The sequence below is a fragment of the Antechinus flavipes genome, chromosome 1, assembly GCF_016432865.1.
Source record: "Antechinus flavipes isolate AdamAnt ecotype Samford, QLD, Australia chromosome 1, AdamAnt_v2, whole genome shotgun sequence".
In the NCBI taxonomy this organism is placed as follows: Eukaryota; Metazoa; Chordata; class Mammalia; order Dasyuromorphia; family Dasyuridae; genus Antechinus; species Antechinus flavipes.
The window spans coordinates 8,551,082-8,573,539 of NC_067398.1; the positions used below are offsets into that span (position 1 = coordinate 8,551,082).

The 22,458-nt window shown below is 50.2% G+C and overlaps 1 protein-coding gene across 1 annotated transcript in view; it reads left to right on the forward strand.

Annotated features, from left to right (window-relative positions):
* The window catches only part of VPS41 (VPS41 subunit of HOPS complex), a 149,720-nt gene that overhangs the window by 100,419 nt on the left and 26,843 nt on the right, over positions 1-22,458 (forward strand). Inside the window, exons 8-16 of the mRNA XM_051978695.1 lie at positions 3,843-3,962; positions 5,453-5,599; positions 7,809-7,875; positions 13,875-13,972; positions 16,110-16,239; positions 18,377-18,492; positions 19,634-19,690; positions 20,991-21,052; positions 22,044-22,125. Of these exons, the coding sequence (XP_051834655.1) occupies positions 3,843-3,962; positions 5,453-5,599; positions 7,809-7,875; positions 13,875-13,972; positions 16,110-16,239; positions 18,377-18,492; positions 19,634-19,690; positions 20,991-21,052; positions 22,044-22,125 (879 nt within the window). The remainder of the gene's footprint in view (positions 1-3,842; positions 3,963-5,452; positions 5,600-7,808; positions 7,876-13,874; positions 13,973-16,109; positions 16,240-18,376; positions 18,493-19,633; positions 19,691-20,990; positions 21,053-22,043; positions 22,126-22,458) is intronic.

A 22,458-nucleotide genomic window follows, 5' to 3' on the forward strand; every position in this document is an offset into this window, starting at 1 on the left:
AGCTTTTCTAAGGGCTTAGCCCAATTCTGGAACCGTAGGCAACCTCAGTTGTGGAGAAATACGGCCACAGTAGCCAATACAAGGGACGAAGGCCCGTGAAGTTTGTGAGGACGGCCCCGGCCTGCTCCTCGGGCCCCGGTCAGTGCTCTGAGGCTCACCAGGCACACAGCCCGGCTCTAGCCCCTGTGGCCGCCCTCCATCCCGGATGTGGCCACGTTCTCTTCCTGTGTGTCCACGTTCCATCCCGGATGGAGCCGCCAGTGCCCTGGGGAATGCCCAGGGGGAGACTCTCTCCCATGGCCTCATGTCCCACATGTGATGCTGGTTCCAGCTTATGAACGTTTCCTGTTAAAGTGCTGAGCTCTGGGGCCACAGAGCAACCTGGTTTTTGAGCTGGAAGAAACCCTGGAAAGTCCTTTTACCCAAGTTGAGCGGTGCGCCCTAGCTCCCCTCACCAGTGGCCACGCCGGCCCCGGACCCAGGCCCTTCCCTTGTGCCCTCCGTGGAGACTCCCTGATTTACCACGTGGAAGCGGATCAATATTTGTCCGTTAACTGCATCTATTCTCTGCCGTCCGGCCTTGAGATGACTGACACAAGTGCCAGATTTCCCAGAAAAGAACTTTGACAACGAGAGTCGAGGAGGTCGGTCACCCTCCCCTTAGCCCAGGACTCCATTGGCTGCCGCGAGGGGAGGCCGGGCCGGCCGGCGCCGTGGGAAGCCCCGCTGATTGACGGGGATCAGAACGCAGGAGCATCCTGGGAACTGTCAGGGGAAGGCTTCTCAGTTTCCACATTTGCTTGACATGAAGCTTTTAAAGCACAGTCCTCCCCAGTGAAGCGAGGCACAGAGGGCTTCTCAATAGAAATATCAGAGAGTGGGGAAGGGAACAGGCTCCTTTGTCTCCCTCACCCAGGCCAGGGGCTGCCCAGAGCCTGGCGCTTGGGGACGGGCTGGATGCAGTCTGGAAGTGATCGGTTCTTCCCCTTCCCCGGCTGCCCCCTGGTGGAAGCCCAGAAAGCAGCGAGTCCATTAAATGTGTCTAAGTCCGGACTGCGGAGACAGCGGCCACGGCGCCCATGTTCTCCCGCCGGAGGGGCCGGGCCTGGGATCTTTGTATCTCGTGTATTTGTGGGGGCAGTTAGGGCCAAGTGACATAGCCCTAAAGTGTCTGAGGGCCTCCTGACTCCCGGCTCTGTCGCTCCCGAGCCGCCCCTCGAGCCGAGGGTTTCACCGAGACAAGTCCTCGTGAGCAGCTTCTCTGTGAGCCCTCGATGTCAGCGGCGGGATGGGAGCCGGTCTCTCCACGGCCTCCGCCCATCCCGGGTCGCTGGCACTCTCGGGGCGACGAAACCCGCACGAACTTGTGCCGTCGAACCTCCGGGCTCGGCCGTCTGCCCCTCCAGGGCTCTGTTAAGGCGCCTGCTGAGCCCCCACTTTGCAGCGAGATCAGTGACCTGCTTAACAGCACACGTATTTCTGAACTCCTCAAAGCCGCCTTCTCCCGTGTGAACGTCCCGCGGGTGACCAGCGTCCGCGTGCTTTGACGTTCCCCTTTCCCCCATTTCTTTGGGGCGTTGCTGCCGGATGGCAGGCAGGACCCAGAAAGGCCATTGCCAGCCCCTTGGTTCCTCGGGCAGACTCTGCCTGCAGGTCCTGGGACAGAGCCGTATTCCCAAGCCGACTCCTCCTTTCCTAAGCCCCGGGTCTGCCGGGTTCCGTCATCTGCCCACAAGCACTGTCTGCACGCCCAAGGAGCAGCCAAATGAAGCTTTTTTGCTGTTGCTGACACTGCGCGTGTGTGCACATAAATGTCTTGTGTTTTTTGTGTATCTGTACCTGCGGGCCCCGCCCCTCGGTAACCGAGGCTCTTTGTGGACAGGGATGGTTCCCGTCTCTGTCCTCGGACCCCAGTGCCCAGCACCGGGCCTGGCAGCTAAGTGAGACTCGAACACGCACCCGTGGGCTGAGGGAAACGGGCCCTCTTTGAGTCACTCGATCCCCAGGCCGCCCAAAGCCCCCGGGTGCTTCTCTGGTTCTCCCCACAACTCGTGGAGGAAGCCGGCCGGCCTGCCCCTTCTGCCGCTTGGCTTCCGATCCTGGCTTTCGCCCACGTTGGTCTGTGCTGCAGCCTTTGCCCTCTCGGTGCCCGTCTCTTGGGGAGCCCACCTCAGGGGTTGGCCCGAGTCCTTCTCTCCAGGTTCCTCGGGGGCAAGCCCCTCTCCACCTTCCGGTCTCTGTCTTGTGCCCTTTCTCTTCCCCCCTGGTTGGCATCCTTCTCCAACCCACCATGGAGAGCGTTCCCAGGGTGACAGACCTTGCCGCAGGCTCTCGCCCGCCCACCCCAGGGGCCTCCGGGCCAGGTCTCTCCTCTCGTGCCCACTTTACTCCCTTCCTTAGGGGGCCGGCTCCTCAGACCCTCGCCCCCTTCACCCCCCTCACCCCTGCCTCCTCCATCTCTGTTTTCTCCCAAGCCCAGCTCTGATCCTTCCTCCCCCACTCGCCTCATTCCCCGGGCTCTGCTCTCTCCCGCTTGTTGGATGCTCTTGTGCAGGGTCTCGCCCCCCACCAGTCAGGGCCCTTTCCCCTCCTCTCTCCGTGGGAGGTAGGGGCTGCGGCCATGGCCATTGGGATGGCAGATAGCCTTGGAGGCTCACTGGAGAGTCGCACAGCCAGGCCGCCGCCCATCACTCATTCTGGGAACTTCTCTCTGGGACGCACAGAGGGGCGAGCCCCGACCCGGCTGGAGCATCTGCCAACAGCCGCCGGGGCCTTTGTCCAGAGCCACCTGGCCGTCCGCCCGCGGGGACCCTTCTGCCTTTGGTCACTTAGACCGAATGAGCCAGGGCCGAGCCTTCCCCGTCCGGCCCAGGACCAGGGGGTGGGGATGAGCTTCGGCTACAGAATAAACTCCTCACGATTTGGAGAACTTGCTGGGGGCCCAGGGACTCCTTGTCCTTTGGTGCCATCCTGTGGCTTCCCCTGGTACTGCCTCCAAGCAATCAAAGCTGCCAGAATGGTGGCGTTCTCCAGGGGTTCTCCTGTGCCGCAGCGCGCCCAAGGGGGGATGCCCACCGGTGCCCATTGATGCCCATTGGTGCCCAGTAGTGCCCCCTACTGCTCACTGATTCCTTTTAGTGTCCACTGATCCCCATTAGTGCCCACTAATGTCTGTGTCCCTTTTGGAGCAGATCCATGCGGGCCCGTGTACCGTGTTCTTGGTTGTTGGGGTGAGTTGTCTCCATGACATCCAACCTCAAGAACCCTAAAAAGATTAAAGTTATGGATGCAGAAGGTGATGATGATGGTAAGGAGGAGGAGGAGGGTGATAATGAGGGGGTGAGGGTGATGGCGGCGAGCTGTGCTCTGGAGTTTTAAGGCCCAGAGTGCTTCGCCAACATCCATCACTCTCGCAGGCCCCGAGACGCAGGTGCTGATCTCGCCCCCGTTCACACCTGAGGAAACATGCCCACGAGGCACGAGCGCTCTCCCCCTGGGCCCCCGTGTGCACCTGGCCAGGGCCGGGGAAGAACAGTCCTCGCTTTGGCGAGTGGGATTTTTGTTTAATCGCTGTAGCCGCACAGCCTGGTTCTGGTCCAAACTGCAACATTGTCTCTGTAAGGACCCACGTGTGGCCCGGCCCGGGCCCCGAGGAGGCGATGAGGATGGGAGGCTTTCTGCTCGGGCGGCGTCTGGCCCCGAGCCCCTTCGTGGTTCTCACAGGGGGGCGGCTGCGTGGGGAGGCGTTCTGTGTCCCCGCCATTAGTGGGGGGTAGGGGGGTCGTCTCCCGGGTGACTCCGGCTTCCCGTCTCACTTGCTTGTTTGTGACGTTCTCCCACAGCTGGTGTTGTTTGAGCGATCCTGGATGAGCAGATGGAAGTCTTCGGTTTTGCACGAAGGAGAAGGAAACATAAGAAACGTGAAATGGCGGGGAAATCTGATCGCTTGGGCCAATAACATGGTAACTGTCTGGGAGGGCAGGGGCGGGGGCGGGGGCGGTCCCATGTTAGAAGTAGGTCCTGGTGCCCAAAGGCACAGGAGGGGACCTAAGAATGACCCGTCAGCCCCAGCTCGGGCCTCACCTGTCTGGGGACAAGGCTCTGGGAAGGTCAGGGAGCCTGGGCAGTGGCCCTTTGCCCACCAGCCTGAGGGGGGCGGCCCAAAGCAGAGTTAGGTGGAAGGTCCCATTGCTGGGGAATGGGGAGCTGTTTTGTAGTCCGCGTAAAATGGGCCCAAAGCAGACCATGCCCCTCGGCGCGTGGGGGCCGATTCCTGCGTCCTAAGCCGCTCGGCTCGGCCGTGGTACAGCAGCCCCCCTCCCGGCCCTTGTGTCCTGGGCCAGATGCCAGAAGATGGGAACCTTCTGGCCTTGGAGAGGCCCTTCCTGCTTCTGTCAGCGGCTGTTTTCTGCTGGCAGGGTTCGTTCCCCGACTCTAAGATCAGGGTTTTATTTCCTTTGTTTTCCTTTAAGAAAGCAAGATGCCCCTTTTCTGGGAGAAATCTCCACTGGGGCCTTTATGTGTCCACTCTCACCTTAGACAGAGAGAGGGTTTTGTCTCCCCTTCCTTCCCCATCCTGTCCCTCTTCCCCTTTCATTTGTTACCCCAACCTTTTCATTTGGAGGATCCACTTGTAGAATTTTCTTTCCTGGGAAGAGAAAGATCTGATGAAAGTAGAAAATCCTCTGTGAGCATGAGCCCAAACCCACAAGCTTTGCTTGGGACCCCCAAAGCTGGGTTTCAGTAATGGGGAAGGGGCGCTTAACAGCCCTGGCGTGAGGAGCTTGCTTTGGAGACTGTGTACGTGGGGACACAGGTCTGGGAAGATGGGGTCCATGTTGGAGAGGGACAGAGCTCTGAGCTCCAAGCTCCGTAGAGGCCTGAGCCTGGCAGGGGGGCAGAGGGTAAATGCTCCGAATCCAGGCCAAGCTCAGGGTTTGTGCCTTGCCGGGTGCCCTTTTGTGGGAGTCGTCCCAGAATGGCGAGCTCCCTCCTCTCCCCGCTCGCTGGTGCACAGCTTGGACACCTTCCTGGGTCCCTGGCGCTTGGCAGGCCGCTTGCTGTTGTTGATGGAGAAGTTTCAAGAAAGGTGCTCATGGCTTCCCACGCTCCCTCCCACTGCTCCCACTCTATGTGCCTCTTATTTGTCCTTTTGTTGATGGGGAGAGGTGAGAATCTGTCAGTGGAGAGAGGAGGCCCTGAAGCAAGGATCAGTGGGAGCCTCGAGGACGGGCCCCTGGAGCTCCCCCGGCGCCATGGCTCGGGTGGGCAGGTGCCCATTGGCAGAGGATCTTCCCAGGGGCAGGACTGGAGCAGTATCCGGGCCAATTCCTCATCATCGCCTCCGGGAGCATTCTGTGGGCTCCACGGCCACGGACCCTCGGCGGGGCGGGACCTGAGCCCTTCTTTCCTTCTCACAGCCAAGAACACGAAATGATGCTTTGTTTTCCAGGGTGTGAAGATCCTGGACGTGATTTCGAAGCAGAGAATCACCAACGTGCCCCGAGACGACATCAGCCTTCGCCCCGACATGTACCCTTGCAGCCTCTGCTGGAAGGACGATGTCACGCTCATCATCGGCTGGGGCTCCTCCATCAAGGTACAGGGCTCCCCCTGGCTCGGGGGCTGGGGACCCTCTTAAAGGGCCCATGGGAAAAAAAATAAAATAAAAGAAGGGCCCATGGGGCCAGAGAGGGCCTTCTTCCTTCTGGAAAAACAGCTTCAGCCACTTGGCAGTGAGAACCCTGGTCAGGTTGGCCAGTGAGTCTAAGAGCGCCGGTGCTTCCGAATAGTCGGCTCTCGTCTGGGTCCCTCTGGCTGAGAGGCCCGCCCCCTGCGGGGTCCTCCTGTCCTGGCCACTGCCTGCCCCGCCCAGGAAGCCCCTTAAGCCCAGTCAGCAGGAAGGAGGCCTTGGGCAAATCCCTGAGGTTTAGAGCCACCGGGGACCTTAGAGATCCGAGGCCTTCAGGTCACAGAAGCGCTTCAGCCGCGGCTTAATGCCGTGTAGACCACTCCCTGCCGGGAAAACAGGGCACCTCGGGGCGCTGAAGGCAGCAGCTCCGTGGCTGCTGTGGAAAAGAAGCACGGTCCCGATGGGCACAATCTCCCCACACTCCAGGCTTCTGACCCAGTAACGAGCTTCACCCGGGCCGGGGCCGGCGGCCCTGACAGGGCTTTGTTGGGCCTTGGGCTGTGGGCTTCCCTTGGAAGGTGAGAGTGAAGGGAGGCCCTGAGCTGAAGGACCAAGGAGGGAGGGGGTGCTTGTGTGGGAGCAAATCACAGCAGCATGTACACTCACAGACACAGACACACGGACACACAGAGACACATTTACATACATACACACGTACAGACATAGACACACACACAGACACACATACACATATCTACATCCGGACTTACAGAGGCACACAGACACAAATGGACACACACGTCCTGCTTTCCTGTAAAGGTCCTGCAGTTGTTAAAAAGTACACTGTGTCTTCCTCTCTGGTGGGACAAAGCACTTCTCTGTGGAGGCCGGGTCCCTAAAAGAGGTTCCTCGGGGGCCCATTCTCCCGAAGGAGCGGGACACGTGGCTGACCTCCACAGAGGCTGGGCCTGCTTGTCCATGAGGCTGGAGGCTGAGGCCTACAAAGGCCTGGAGCTTCTCAGAGTGAAAGGGACCACCCGGAATGGCCCCAGCGGCCGGGCTCCCGTTCCCACCATCAGGCCCATCCTTACTTTGAGAGTGCTAGGGTGGGGACAAGCAGAAATACTTACATTAAGCTTTAGACACGAAGCCGGACTGACCCAAATGGCCGTTCTTCTGAGGGACTGCGTTGTCATGAGTGCAAATTCTTGTAAAGGTTTCTGGAGAGCGTCTCCATCTGACCCCGAGTCACTTGGACATGTTCTCTTCATGGGAACAGGCCCCTTAGTCCAGGGCTCGAAGGGCCCTCAGAGGCCTCTAGAATCCTGAGCAGCCCCACCTGCTTGGGTTACAGATGAGGAAGCTGAGTCCCCATGAGCCCAGAGGTCCTGTCAGGGATGGGCTTTGAATCCAGGGCTCCTGGTCTCCCTGAGCTTTTCCTCCGAAGGACTTTGCCCTTTCTTCCTTCCTTTCTCTCCTCCCCCACATCTTTTTCCCAGTATTTAGTCACGTTTTGCTTGTTTGCGGGCATTGACAGCCAGAGCTGCCTCCTCCTTGTACCTGGCCTGGTTATCATCATTGTGTTAGACTTCGGTGCCTTCCTTGAGGCCCTTCAGTCTGGATGTACAGTCTCTGCTGTAACTGGGCCCCATCTGACGGGCTCGAGTGTGGCTGGTCCAGAGCCCGCCCGCTCCAGAATATGCTCGTTGTGTGTAGTGCGTGAAGGGGACACAGCCTTCAGACAAGGGGGAATCTTCCCGGCAGTGAGTGAGCGCAGCTCTGAGCTCTCTTTGAGCCACACAAATGGGGTCCTCAGGAGCAAAAAGGATTCGGTCTTTAAAACTGACCACTGAGTGAGAAACCCCATAAACTTCCATTACCAGGGAACTCTAAAGACTCGTTTGCAGATGGAGTCTCATCTTGGGTGCTTCGGTTTTGCAGAACAGCCACATTAGCAGTAAGTTCGTCCCTAGAATCACCAGTCTCACTTTGAGCCTTCCACAGACTGAGCCAGGGGTTCGGGCCGGGCTTGAGCAGGACATAGCAGGAGGAGGCCCAGGAGTGGCTGCTCCAGGAATTGTGGTCGTCAGAAGTAGAACCCGTCGTCTGCTCTCTGTCTGCTCCGGAACGTCTCCAGCAAAGGGACGGCCCCGTGACACCCGCATTTCTTTTCCAGGTCTGTTCGGTGAAGGAACGGCACGCCAGTGAAATACGCGACTTACCCAACCGTTATGTGGAAATAGGTACGCTTCTGCCCTGCCCAGGGAAACACCGCAGTGGGGGGCCTTGGGAGGGGTCGGTCGCCCCGAGGCAGCAGCGGGGGCTGGGGCCCCAGACCAGGACAGCGTTCTTTGCCCTAAAGTTTACAAAAGGTAGGTTTCAAAACTTCCCTGAGCATACTTCCATCGTTTAGTAGCTCGTCCTTCTCTGAGCCATGAATCCGGTTTCCTGTGGCTTTCACTCCATTTTAACACGTTGGTCGTCCAGCTGGGAGGATACTGACGTTCTCAGTGGTAATAGGGAAGTTCGGAAGAGGAGAGAATTCTGGGGGAAAGATGTTGAGTTTACTTTTGGATGCCCGTGGAAGAAGATGTCCATCCCTGTTTTACTGTGAGCAGTGTTGGAGGTGAAGGCGTTCATGAACTGATGCAACTGGAGTGGGCAAAACCAGGAGAACCACTCAGGACGGACAGTATCAGAAAGCCAAGCGGCTCTGACGGATCGGCGCAGCGCCTCCGCCGGGAGAGGGCAGATGCACGGATACTGGGGATTGGGGCCCGGATGTGGCAGTGCAGGCCTTTGCTGGGCTCGATGCCGTGTTTTTAATGAGTTTTGTTTTTCTTCCTTTCTCAATGGGAGAGGAAGGTGGGAGGAAGAGAATGTAAATCAAAAAAAATGAATTCAAAAAATGTCTCTGTGAGGGGCAGCTCGGTGATGCAGTGGATAGAGCACCGGCCCTGAAGTCAGGAGGACTTGAATTTAAATCTGGCCTCAGACACTTAACACTTCCTGGCTATGTGACCCTGAGCAAGTCACTTAACCCCAATCGCCTCAGCAAAAAAAAAAAAAAAATTACATCTCTCTGACATCCAGTTCTCAGAGTTCAGCAGGCAGTTGGCGATGCCAGTCTGGGGAATGGCTGTCATCCCGGGGGCCCCGCTTTTGCAGAATAGTCCTTTGGCAGTATGTGGACTGGACAAAGCTGAAAATCACCAAAGCTGGTGGTAGTTAAATCCATGGGAGCCGGTGACTCCAACAGTAGAGAGGGACAGAGCTGGGACAAACCTTGGGGCGTGTCTGTGGGGGGGGGGGAATGAAGAGCTGGGAAAACAGCCTGAGAAGAAGGGGTGGGGGGAGAACCAGGAGAGAAGTAATGAGCTCCTAGAGGGAAGAGGAACGAGCAGCAGCGAGTGCATGGAGTGCCGCGGGCTACCGTGAGCGCAGGAGGGAAGGGGTGGGGAAAAGGCCGCTTCGGGCTCGCAGGGTCAGAGGTGAGAGGGGAAGGCCCCAAGCTTGGGGACCAGCCAGGTAGGGAATCCAGGCGGCCCAGTCCTGGGGCTTCTTCCATTGAAGCAGGAGTGATGGATGACAGAACCGGGTTCTGGCCAGAGCACAGTGGCCCTGAGGCAGAGACAGGGGGCCAGGCCGGAGGAGAGGGTAGCGTTAAACTAGTCCTCCCCAGAGTCAGGATGGAGAAGGGGGGCCAGAGATGTGTGCTGCTGGCTGCCAGGAGAACCGGGAGGTGTGTGACCACAGAAGCTCTCTCCTCTGGGATGAGCCCGCCGTCGGCTCCATGTGTGAAGTACGGCTAGCCCAGTGAAGGGCACTTGAGGAGTAGGGGAAGAGAAGGGAGAAGGGTTGGAAGAAATGGCCTGCCACCGAACTTGCCAGAGCTGCAGACAGAGGGAAAGTGGCCCAGCACCGAGCGGGTCAATGACAGCATCCTTACGCGAGCTCCTGCTCGGGCAACTCCGGCCTTCCCGCGGTTAGAGGTGCCCAGGGGCCGAGTCAGGGAGTATGCTGATGTTCCTGGGCACGACCTCCAGGGCAGAAGATGAATGCCAAGCCTTCTGCCAGCTTGAAAGGGCCAGTCACTTTCCTAAAACGTTGCCTTAAATAACACCAAGTGAGAATTGTGAAATACAGCAACCTCCTTCCTGCTCCCATCCTTTAGAACCTCCCTACTTCCTGTCTGAGAGCTAGAAAAGAAGCGGCTTTCTCTAGGCCAGCTGTTCTCGGGCTTCTTCTGAGTTTTAGGTCTGAAAATCTACCATAGACCCCAGTGACCTTTTGTTTATGTGTTCTATCTGTTGCTGTTGATTGCATTAGACATTAAAACTGAAATTTTCAACATGTTAAAGTCATTTTAAAGTAATGATGATAAACTCATTTCGTGGTTACATAATGTACTTTCAGGAAAAATAACTATATTTACCAAGACAGAAATAATTAGTCAGAAAGGGGATTATTGTTTTATATAAGAAATCTCTTTAAAGCTCAACCGAAGTTGTAGAGGGTAGCTAAGTGGGCCTGAATTCAGGGGGACCTGAATTCAAATCTGACCTCAGACACTTAACACTTCCTAGCTGTGTGACCCTGGGCAAGTCACTTAATCCCAATTGTTTCAGCAAAAAAAACAAAAACAAAAATAAAAATGAAAGAAAAGAAAAAGAAAATGCAAGAAACAAAGCAAAACATTCAACCAAGTAGAATACAGCTGGATTCTCCTGTCTGCTTCTGCATTCGATCTGTTGTCATGAGTTGTTTTGATTGAAACGTATGAAAAAAAATCCAGCCCCAGACAGATGTAGCTGGAAAAGGAAGGAGTATTTTAATAGGCAGATAACATCTTAATCTTATTATAGAAATATTTTTGACTTCTCAGTTAAGGACCCGTGGGCTCTGTAGATATCATCCGGACGGGCAAGTCCAGCCTTCTGGGCCGGTTCTTCCTATCTTCCAAGTCTTTAGAGTAGAATTGCTTTCTGTAACTGATCTGTTACTTTGGTAGCCTCAGGAAAAGGAAATTCAGTAGACTGGGTTTTGCCATTTAGACAAGTGTAGTTAACAGTAATGATGGAGGAGATGTTAGAGGAATATCCCATGAGGTCCCAAGAATGACCTCTTCCATCCACCCCAGAGGAGCCTTTACCATGCGCCTCTTCTGTATCATCTTCCCGAGATCTAGCGGGCGGTTGACTTGAGGTATTAATTGTCTCAGAGGCAGACAGCTTAACTTTGGCCCGGGACAAACGTTTCCATTTCCGTCTTTTCCTTGCTGACAATTCTAGTTAGATTTTCATAGATCAGATGGTCGGTTTGATTGAAATGTCAACGTTTATTTAAAAGTCTTTGAAATTATATGTAATTGACTGTGATCTTCAAGGAATTAGGGAAGTTGACGTATATGGATTTTAAAAAGCAAATCCCCTCCCCTTCTCCCCCACAAGTTGAGTTTTCAAGGGTAACCTTATGTCTTCCCAAGGGTAAAAACTAAGGGACAGTGGTCATCCATCCCTTGTAATTGTGAGCAAGTATGACTTTTATGAAATTAAAGCTTCTGTTACAATACAAGAATACTCATCACAGAACAAGCCAGCCTCCATATAAATCCCATGGTACTTTGGGGGGAGAGCTCTGTCTGTGACCCACTGAATGGCAGAAAGAGGCCTGGCTCCAGGGGGCATAATGCCAAGGACACAGGGGGACGCTTAGCTCTGGGGTCAATGGTTTATAAATGGCCAACCGTCTTTGAACATGACTTCTCATCTCTTTTGCCAAACTGGGCCGAGGGGTGGCGCTCCTTTGCCAAACGCAGAGCCAGGGCCCATCCTTAGACTCCCTCTCCTGACTCCGGGCCTCTTCCTGGCCATCTTCCATTCTTGAAACTCTATCCCCAGGCCGTGTGGCTTCCTGCAAGTCTCAACTAAAACCTCTCCTTCCGTAAGTAGCCCTTCCTGATTTCTCTTGACACTAGTGCCTTCCCTTGAGCTACTCACCAACTTATCCTGTCTATAACTTATTTGTAGAGAGTCATTTGCATCTTGTCTCCCTCTTAGATTGTGAGCAGGGGCCTCAGTTCCATTTACTTTTCTCTGACCTGTCAGGGTTTAGCATAGTGTTGAGCATACCATAGGTGCTTAATAAACACTTGTCAACTGACTGGTTGTCACACAGCCAGGATTTGAACTCAAGTCTTCCTGGCTTTGAGACCATCTACTATTTCACACTACATCTAAGAGATATTTAGCATATATCTAGTAATATGTGACCTATGGAGTAAATATTTATATAAAGAGATGTCTAAGTGTGTAGAGTGAATGCAAGGCATGATAATTAGGGAAGGAGATTATGGGCAGGTGGCAGTTGAGGGCCATCAGGAAGAGAATCTTGTCAAGGATAGCCGGAGAGCCAAGACTTGGAGGAAGAGAGGAATCCTTTGAGAGGGAGATGAGCAGGGCGGACATTCCAAATAGAGAAGGCCATTTGTACAAAAGGAAGGAGATGGGAAGTGGGGAACCACAGCTGGAGAGCCAAGGGGAGTCCAGTTGGCTGATCTCTTGATTACTGCCCTTTGTGCTCGACCAGAATGACCTCAGTCTGTCAGAGCCGAGTCACAGGGTGTCCAACTATGGCTGATGAGACCGCTACGAGCTCAAAGGCTCTGCCACAGGTTGAACACAGATAGGCCCTTTGAACATTTGGGCCGCTTCTGATTTTGTGCATCTCGCGTTTCCTTTGGGCTAATTCCATTCTGCTTTGCTCACAGAGCACAGCATCTTCTCTGCTGAGGGCACGCCGTGCTGGGCAGTCTGTGCCAGTGTCTCCCATGTCGTACAGTCGATTGTATGATTGTATGGTTTATCCCTATGGTATGAGGAAGGGAATAATGTTCAGTGAGGCTGGAAACAGCTCACTGACAAATTGTGAATGGTTGAAAAGTCTATAAGAGGATCCAGGATGTAAACAAAGATATCTCAAAGAATTACAAACTTAGCCACCATTTGAATGTTCCAAACCATGAAATCAAAATCGTCCTGAAGTTTCACTTTATACCACAAATGGGCAAAGGTAAGAAATAGTGGGAAGACTGTTTTCCCTTCTACCTTTCAGTCTCCCCCATTGTCATTTCAGTCTATCTCAGCAGACATCAAAAAAATTGAAATGGGAATTCTGGGGAGTGTTTTGTGGAAGCTTCAGAAGACACAGAAAAAGTTTAGAAACTCAGAAGTGCACAAAATACATCAATAATATTGTATAATATCAGCATATTTTATCTTTTAGAACTCTGATGACTCAGGCTTCTTCTCTGATATAAAGGGCCAAAATAGTTTACACAGATTTTCTAGATTGCAGGGGCGGCCCCCTTTTCTCCCATGAGATGTGAGGGAAAACTGTAGAAAATGTTGTGAGAATTGTGGGATGAGAGATACCTTAGTACATTGTTGGTGGGGCTGTGACCATTACAACCACTTTGTTGTAATTTAGAATTAAGTAAAATGATGATGCTATCCATACCTTTGGACCCAGAAATTCCACCTCTAACCTCATCCTCCCTGGTAAGAGAGGCCATGGGTAAGAAGCAAGGCCCCGCACAGACCAAAATTTTTGTAGCAGCGCTTTTTGTGACACCAGAGAATTGATGACACAAGAGAAGCCAGAACTGATTGGGTGGTGGCTGAACCAAGAGTGGTCCATGAAGATCATGAAGTTTTACTGTACTGGAGGAAGAAATGATGCAAAACAGAGCCCCAGAGCCAAGGAAGCAGCATACAGTGACAACAGTCATAGACCAAACAACCATAGATCAGGTCAAGGTGACCGTGGCCAGCTTCCTTTCACTTCCCACTCTGATGCTCTTGTGCATTTTTGTGAATTCTGCCGGATTTGGGACCTGCCACCATTGGGAGCGGCTTCCGCCTATCAACATGTATGATAATTTGAATGACTTTTTTACCGATAATTCCATATTGGTTTTTGCCTCTTACTGACTTTAAGATTATTCTATTGGGTCTTTTCTCATTGGATGTTTTGAAAGATCGTTTGTTTGCTTTTTTAAACTCTGACGGATTTAGTTTTAAACAGAGGCTTCTTATTCAGTCTTGGTCACATTTGTGAAAACCCTTTTAGTCCTAATCCTCGTCATCTCTCCACTCTTCTGTCAGATTTCTGGGTTTCCTTTTGTTGTACACTGTACCTTGGCCCCCTCCCCACTCACACGTGTCCCCCCCTTTATTTGCAGTGTCTCAGTTTGACATGGAGTTCTACATCAGCGGGCTTGCTCCTCTCTGTGACCAGCTTGTGGTGCTTTCGTATGTCAAGGAGACCTCAGACAAAATGGTAATGATTTCTGGGTTTTGATGCAAAGACACTTGCAAGGTTATTTTAAATGTGACACGCAATTCTTTGGAAATGCTGAGTATTTTGTGGCCGAAGTGGGGCTCCCAGGCATAAAAAATCAAGTCATCTCCAATTACACCGAAAACCACCGTCTCTGCTTCTAGAAGCCCTGCTCTCGTGCATCCGCTGCCTCTTCCCTCCCGCCCCTTTTCCCCATCCCCCACAAGGGAGAGAAAGAATGACAAATTTCTCTCACTGTTAGAAGAAACTGAGTTGACACTGTGCATTAGCAGAAATGATCGCCATGAATGCAATTGGCTCCAGCGTTCGGGTGGTCAGGGGAATTACTAAAAGGGCAGTTAGTTCATTTTTCCTTATGCCACGGACACATTCATTTATCCCCCTATAGTATAGGGATTCTGACTAAATGGATAATCCCACTTTCAAATTGAGTGGAGCCTATTCTCAGTTGTCCATGTCTTATAAAAAAAGATAGATTTTTAAATAGATTTTTTTATTGTGCTAATTGTTTTTACATCACCTACATTTCTCCATTTTTCCCCTTCTTCCACCCCCCGTCCTAAGAGCCATCCTCGTAGCAGATTTTTAAAAAGGAGAAAAACTAAGCAAAATTGATTAAGCAATTGAGAGTAAGATCTGAGGTAATATTCATTGCTCCCCACCCGTAGACCTTGCCATGCAAACATGGCAAAGTGGCTTCTCGTATCTCTTCTTTAGGGCCTTGCACGTCCAAGCAAAGCTCTCCAGATAAATGAGAACAGCTCATAATCTAAATGTCTTTACATTTGACTGTAAGAGAAGTGTCAGCTAATCAGTTGCTCAGAAATCACTTTCCCACGCTGCTGCGGGGCCCGCTGCCAGCCTGGCCCTGCCCGCAGTTGCCAGGGATGTAACTGTGAAGGAAAATCAGAAAGTATGGGTGAGTCCAGCCAGCTGAGGACCAATTGGCGGATCTTCATTGCAGCTCCTCCGTTGAAAAGGAAGGATGGCCGATTGGGCAGCTGTTCGTGGCAGTAAACTCTCATTGTCTGTGCCTTGCTTTTTTCTGAGTACAAGGACTAAAAGGGGGCTGTAGCCTCACTTTCAGAGCAAGAGATGTTCAGGAAGGTTTCTCTGACAGTGCACTTGCATTAGGAAGTCATCGCTATGGTAACCTGAAGCTCTGGATGCCCATGTTGCTAGGCAACAGAATGCTGTAGGCTTAAGTGAGCACTCCAACCTACAGAAATCGATAGGGTTTGCGTCCAGCCCTATTGCAGGACATCAGTTTATTATTTTATTTTAGGGAAGAAATAGCAGTGGCTCCTGGGGGAATTAGCACAGGGCTGTTTTGATGCGTATGGAGGGAAGAGGACGATAAAAGGAGAGCAAGAAACGAAGAGGCCGAATGAAAAGAGGGAAAACTTAATAAATAATTGACAAGGACAGCAGAAGCCTTTGTTAATGAAAAGCATTATTGGAAAGGACTTCAAGCAGAGCAGGAAGGGGGGGAGGGACACCACCTCACCTGGCCGACACACAGGGAAGAGAGAGTTTTCCAAGTGGGAAGGCCCAGGGCGCCCCCTTCACTGGAGGCTTCGTGCTGTTCGGGGCAGGGTGTTGTTAATGGGGTTGCAGGGATTGTTTTGTTCTCGTTTAATCACCAAAGGAAACTTTAGTTCCCCAAGTAGGAGGAACAGGACTCGGGGAATGTGTCCAGCAGGGCAGGGCAGGGCAGGCTGTTTGAAATTGTGCCCTTGGGACTCTCTAGGCGGTTCTCCTAAGCTCTGGGCTCTGTGCCATGGGCCAGGGGTTCTAACCTCTCCTTCCTGAAGCGGCCAGAAAGCCTCCTGGGGCATTGGCGCAGGTGACAGAACCCCAGTGTTGGAAAGCAGATCAGAGCATAAGCGCCGTGTTCTCTCTGCCAAGGAGCATGCTAAGTTTTGAGGGTGGAAGGACCCAGACAACATGTTCTCTGCCCTCAGAAGGCTTGCATCTCTGATTGGGAAGACAGAGGGGCGTGTGTGTGTATGTGTGTGTGTGTGTGTGTGTGTAAGCAATCCTTGGGGACAAGAAGAATTTCCTCTGGGTAACTAGGGTTGTGTGGCAAAGGGAGCTTTTCTCTTCTCTTCCCCAGGAGAGGGAGTACTGTGCCCGGCCAAGACTGGACATTATCCAGCCACTTCCGGAGACCTGCGAAGAGATCTCCTCTGATGCCCTCACAGTGAGAGGCTTTCAGGAGAATGAATGCAGAGACTACCACCTGGGTGAGATGGGACGGGCGTGGCGTGCTGGGGGCCCTGGCCTCTGCCCAGCTTTCCCGCAGGCCTCTGGGATTTGGGGTTCTTCTTGGAAAAAGATCCTTTATCCAGAAATGGCATGAGCTCATTGATACAGATGTTTACATGTGTGCACACATCCATATATATAGACAGATATATATATACACATAATGCATTTTATACATCTATATATATTCTATGTGTGTATATACCCGTAAGCATAGATATTTGTATACACATATGCACACACACACACACACACACACACACACACATACCATGTGTTATGTATATATTCCATGTGCCTGTATATGTATGTATTTACACCCATATATATACATACACATACACACATCATGCATTTACCTATATATGATGTATGTGTATATGCACCTGTATATGTAGATATTTGTACACATATACACATACATGCCTTATGCAATATATATGTTCTCTGTATGTTGTGTATATATACACCTGTATACATAGATATTTATACACATACATATATAGGTATGTGTGCACATATATGCATTATGCATGTTTATACATAGACATTTGCACAGCATATACATACACAGGTATGCATGCATATTATATACTTTGTTCTATATATGCACACATGCAAGCACATATATGTGTCATGCACCACATGTGTGTATATTCTGTGTACATATGTATGCCTGCATACCTAGTTATTTGCACACATATACATGCACATGCATGTTGTATACTTTTCATATTCTGAGTGTATATAGATAGACTTGCATGCACACGTCTCTATACGTGCACATATATGTATCGTGCATCACATATGTGTATGTTTTGTATGCATGTGTATATTTGCCTGTATAGTTATTTGCACACATATATGCGTGTACATACTGTATACTTATCGCATTCTGTGTGTGTACATAGACTTGTATACACCCATGTCTGCGTGAGCACACACACACACACACACACACACACTCACACTCCATCTCGCTTTCTTTCTCCCCGGGGTTTCCGCCCACGCCATCCCTCCCTGTGCCATCAGAGCCGCAGGAGCTTACAGAGGAAGGAGCCCTGACTTGGAGGCCCGAGATCCGGGTTCCGCTGTGGCTTGTGCGCGCTATGTCTGCGCGTTTTTTCTCCCTTATTCATAAAACAGTCTAAGAAGACTTGAGTTACCGCCTGAACCGCTGTGAAAAGCGGCGTGACATTTTAAGCACTCGAGAAGCCCCGAGTTCAGCTGCTGCTACTGTTTGCCCTCAGCAAAGTCCCCTCATATTGTCTCGTTTGGGTGGGAGGGAAGGTCTCCTCTCTGACAGATGGGGTGAAGGCCAGGTGGCCACAAAGTAAGGAGGGAACCCTAAGTCTTGGGGACCCAGGGCAGACGGAGTAAAATCAAAGCTGAAGCGCTCCCTACAGGCAGGTGATGGAAATGCCGAGGAGTGCTGGTGCTGGGCTGAGATGGTTTGGGGCCAGACCCTGGGAAGCGTCACTTTTAAACCGCCCCTGATCCCCTGGTGGGAGCGCAGCCGCGGGGCCTGTGAAGGTCTCCCCTTTGTAGGGTGCTCCAAACAAGGGAAAACCATGAGGCTATTTTCCCACCCTGTCCAAGTCTCAGTGTGCTCTCTGGCCGAGAGGCGTCACGTTCTGGTTTTGCTCAGAGCCAACGTTGCCTCCTGCTCACGAACCCTCCAAAATTGGGCTTGGATAATCGAATTCCCCGGGCAGCCCTAACAGCCCCCCTTGTAGATACCAGCCTGTGTGATGTATTGCGCCCCCCGGGGGGCGGGCGTCTGTCACTGAGGCTTTCTATGGCCTTGACCTTGATGGCGAAGATTCGTTTATTGCTGGCAATGCGGCGTAATTGTCCTGTGAAAGTAGACCGTGTTATAAATGGCCATAAATAAAGTTTATACACGGTAGATGAATCAGAACACGCAGCAAGGAATGGGCTATTTTGAATACCGTGTTGCAATTGAAGTCGGAATTTAAATTTATTGGGACATGGAGCATCAAAAGCCATCTTGGGATGGAAAGCACTTAGGGGCAGAATCCTGCCTCCTTTCTTACATTTCTTCAGACAAAGAACATTTTTTAAATGGCCGTCACTTCTTTTCCTTGTCCGCAGAGTACTCCGAAGGTGAATCGCTCTTCTATATTGTCAGTCCCAGAGATGTTGTCGTGGCTAAGGAGCGGGACCAAGACGATCACATCGACTGGCTCCTTGAAAAGAAAAAATATGAAGTAATATCTGGGAAATTCCCGTTACTTTTTTAAATGCATTTTGTTTGAATTGCAAGAATTAAATGAGCTCTTAGGACATGTAAAGGAAAGCAGAGTTAAAGCTTAGCACGACAAACTCTTCAGACTCCCATTGCAATGAATGAATGTTTTAGAGTCTTGCTGAAATGATTCTCTCCTATGCAGACCCACATCCCAAAAATATAAATTCAGCTGAGATTTCAAAGCACACAAGAGCATTGTCAGGAAAAAAAAATGGTAGAATAGCATCTGACCATTTCATGCAGACTCAATTCAGATGAAGCTAGAAGACTATTTTTACTGTTTCTTTTAAAATAAAGATGGTTTTCCCAGCTTTAATACTGACAAAAGTAATATTTATTATAATTAATTATGTTTATTATGTCATATAAAATATATATTATATATTATAATTAAATATAATTAAATTATAAGAATTATTATTATCTATATCAGAATTAATTAATTAATTAGTGTTTGGGTCATCCTTGGTTAGAATTTTTTTTTTTTTTACAACTTTGTTCCCATGAGATTGCACTGAGAAGTAAAAACTTCCCAGTCCAAAAAGGCTGTTACTGATCTCAGTGTTTCCAGTTCCCATCATGACTATAAGGAATGATTCCATGTCCAACATCCCTTAGACTGGAAAAGGCAGAACTGTAAGACTTCCCAAATGTCAAGGGCTCACTAAGATCCACTCATCTGTTTCTAGATGTAGGAGATGCAAGGCAGAGGGAAAAGCAAACAACAACAACAACAAAAACAGAAATAAAACCTACACGTGCCATTTTTCAGCCTGTTCTGGGGACAGGCTGAAAAAAATTTTTTTTTTTTTTTTGTAAATAAACTAGATTTTGTCAGATTGACAGGATTTTCATCCCAGTACAGTGACCCCTGATGAAAACAGAAGCAGCCTTCTTCTTTGTTGACTGCTTTTGTCTCCCAATTTAATTTCAGAAATGTTTGTTGAAGCATGATATTCAAAGTTTTCAAACAAAAACCCCATGAAAATCAAAAGGCAGATGCCCTAGTTCTCTGGTTCAGAGCTTAGGGACCATCAAAAGAAAGTGAGCTTCACTTAGACTTATCTCTCTCTTCCTTCTCTTTGGTTATGTGCATGTAGGAAGCTTTGATGGCTGCTGAAATTAGCCAAAGGAATATTAAAAGGCACAAGATTCTGGTGAGTACAGAAACCATTGTTAAAATGGAGCGTTCACGCTTTGGGATTTATAGTGGGAGACAGCACATAGTTCCCGCTAACCTTGGTCATCTGTAAGGTTGAGTCAGGACTCGGTGTCTTCACCTGGTACTCAGTAATGCCGAATAAAAGCTTTTTGACTTTTTGGCTGCCAAAAAGCGCAAGGGAAGAGAAAATCTCCTTCCAGGGCTCTTTGGAAGAATAAGAAGCTATCGGTGGGAGCTTTCCTGTGAGTTATGATCGTGAGAAACCCTTTCTGTGTATGAGGGCCTAGAGAAGGTGGGCAAAATGCATTCCAGTGAGATTGCTCAAATAAAGCGCTTTGGAGAAAAGGCCTGTTTCTGTCTCTTAGCATATGACAGACCTATATTGCTTTAATAATACTGAATTATTTATAGTATATATTCTCCTCACACATCAATTTTTTAAAATTTCTTTCATTTGTGTAGAAAAGTACAGTTTGAAGTGCACGTCACTTCTGCTAAATTCCTTGTGAAAGCTAAGGGTGGAGGGAGCGGGGCAAGGCAGGATGAGGGAGACAAGACTGACTCGAAAGCTAAATGGCATCATAGGAGTGATCACCTCACACAAGCCCTGATTGGGCAGAGAAGGAAATTGAGGGCAAAGCTTAGGCAGCAGCAGTAAGAGATTGCCCTTCCTCCCTGGCTCTGAGTCTGTTGGAATGGCCTAGGATCTCTCTGTTAGCTGGTAGTTCTTCCATTTTGCTAGTTGGAAACATTTCTTCTCGTTCCCTAGCCTGGTCTGGAATAGAGGAATCGGATCACAATCTGGAACAAGCTTAACCAACCCCAAAAGGAGCTTCTCGGGATAGAAGCCAGTCCTCAGTGGCGAGAATGACCATCTTTGGTTGTTCGTATTCATTCAGGAAATCGGCCACATCTTCAGCATGAACCAAACTCAGAAAGCAAGAGACTAATTGAGGAAATAATATATCAGGGGAAAGAGCTGGAGTGATTGGTCTGAAGATCTCAGAAATAAAATAAGCTGTGAGGATTAGAGCACTGGCCGGGAGTCAGGAGGACTTGGATTCATGTCCTACCTCAGACACTGATGAGCCCTGATAGGCCACTTCCCTTCTCTGGGCCTCAGTTCCCTCATCTCTAAAGAGAGGAAATTGAACTGGATGATCCCAAGGTCCCTTCTAGTCCCAAATCTGTGAGGCTGCTGCAAGGCCCAAAAACCTAACACGTTGCGTGCTCTTCTTGTCCGTGCTTGGAAATTGTAGCATGGGCTCACGGGGCTCTCTGTTTATCTTCCTCAGGATATCGGTCTGGCCTACATAAGTCACCTGGTGGAGAAGGGAGAGCACGACATGGCAGCCCGGTAAGGACGCTCCCGGTGTTCTCTGCGGTGTCCCGGGCAGAGACACCACCATGGTGGAGAAACAGACTAGAGATGATTTCTTCCCTGCACCGGTGTGATTTTATTGTTTTGTGGCTCCATGAGGATTCAGGAAGGAAAAGAAGGTCCTTGGAGGAACAAACATGCATTATGTAGCTGCCACCTACATCATCCTTGCCAAAGAGTTGACACTGGTTAGAGGAAAAACTGCCTGAGATCTAATGAAACAGGGCAGTCCAAAGTGAGGCAGTGGTCAGTACCACGGACAGCAGAATCCCTCTCAGGGTGCTATGGCCAGGATATTGGGCTGAGGGAGAGAATAAGGGGGTTGCAAGACAGAAAACTCTGGGCTCTGCTTTTGAGACTATTTTAGGAGCTCAGAAATTACTTGAAATAAAGTTTTTCTCAGTCTAACTCCATTCTTCAGGTAACTATTGATAGGATTATCATTTTCTCAGGTCAGTTCAGTTATAATTTCCAACATGTGGCAAAAAGTGGCTTAAACAAATAAACTGTGGTTCAGGAATCTTTTAATCAAATCTCTTCAAGTGGACTAGACCATTAATGGCCTAGATCATGGATTCCCCTCCCAACCATAAAAAAATGGGAGTCAGTAGTACCAAAGGGACGTGTGTGTATAAATGGATGCATGTGTATGTATCTTTTCAGTCTCCAAAAGTTTAAGAAGAGAACTATTAGGTAATAGAGGTTCTGTGTATATGCACGCACACATATGTATCTAGTCCACTATATATATTTGCATGTGTGTATACATATAAGTGTGTGTGTGTGTGTGTGTGTGTGTGTGTGTGTGTGTATGTGTATGATAAACAAGTATACAATTATATATGTGGATTCCTAAAGTAAGTAAGAGTAAAAGCATAACTTTTTAAACTTGGAAAATGCTGTTTTGCGTATTCTGTGCATGTTCTTTCACTCATTACTTTCCCTTCTGTGATGTTTTTATTCTCAGCAAATGTCAGAAAGTTCTTGGGAAAAACGCAGCTCTCTGGGAATATGAAGTTTACAAATTTAAAGAAATCGGACAGCTTAAGGTATGTCGAATGAATTTCCAGCTCTCTGTCCCATCTGCCGCCTTCTGCTGTAGAACTGCAAGTTTTTGAGACTAGTGTCTGAGGAAAAGAGATGTATTTGAACCCGAGGCTGGCTTCTCTCCACCGTACCCACCGTGCTTCTGATTCTCATTCGTTGTGAACCCCAGGAGCCACCCATCCTGGTCCCCAAGTCATAGGTTTCAGAAGCAGTGCTGTCTACACTGGTAGAGGACGTTTCCTAAACAGTGAAATCTGATTGAGCTCAGTGAGGCTGAGTCCACAGCTTCCTAGAGTCCGTGTTCTGTGGGGACCCCTCCCCTGTGGTTCTGTGCG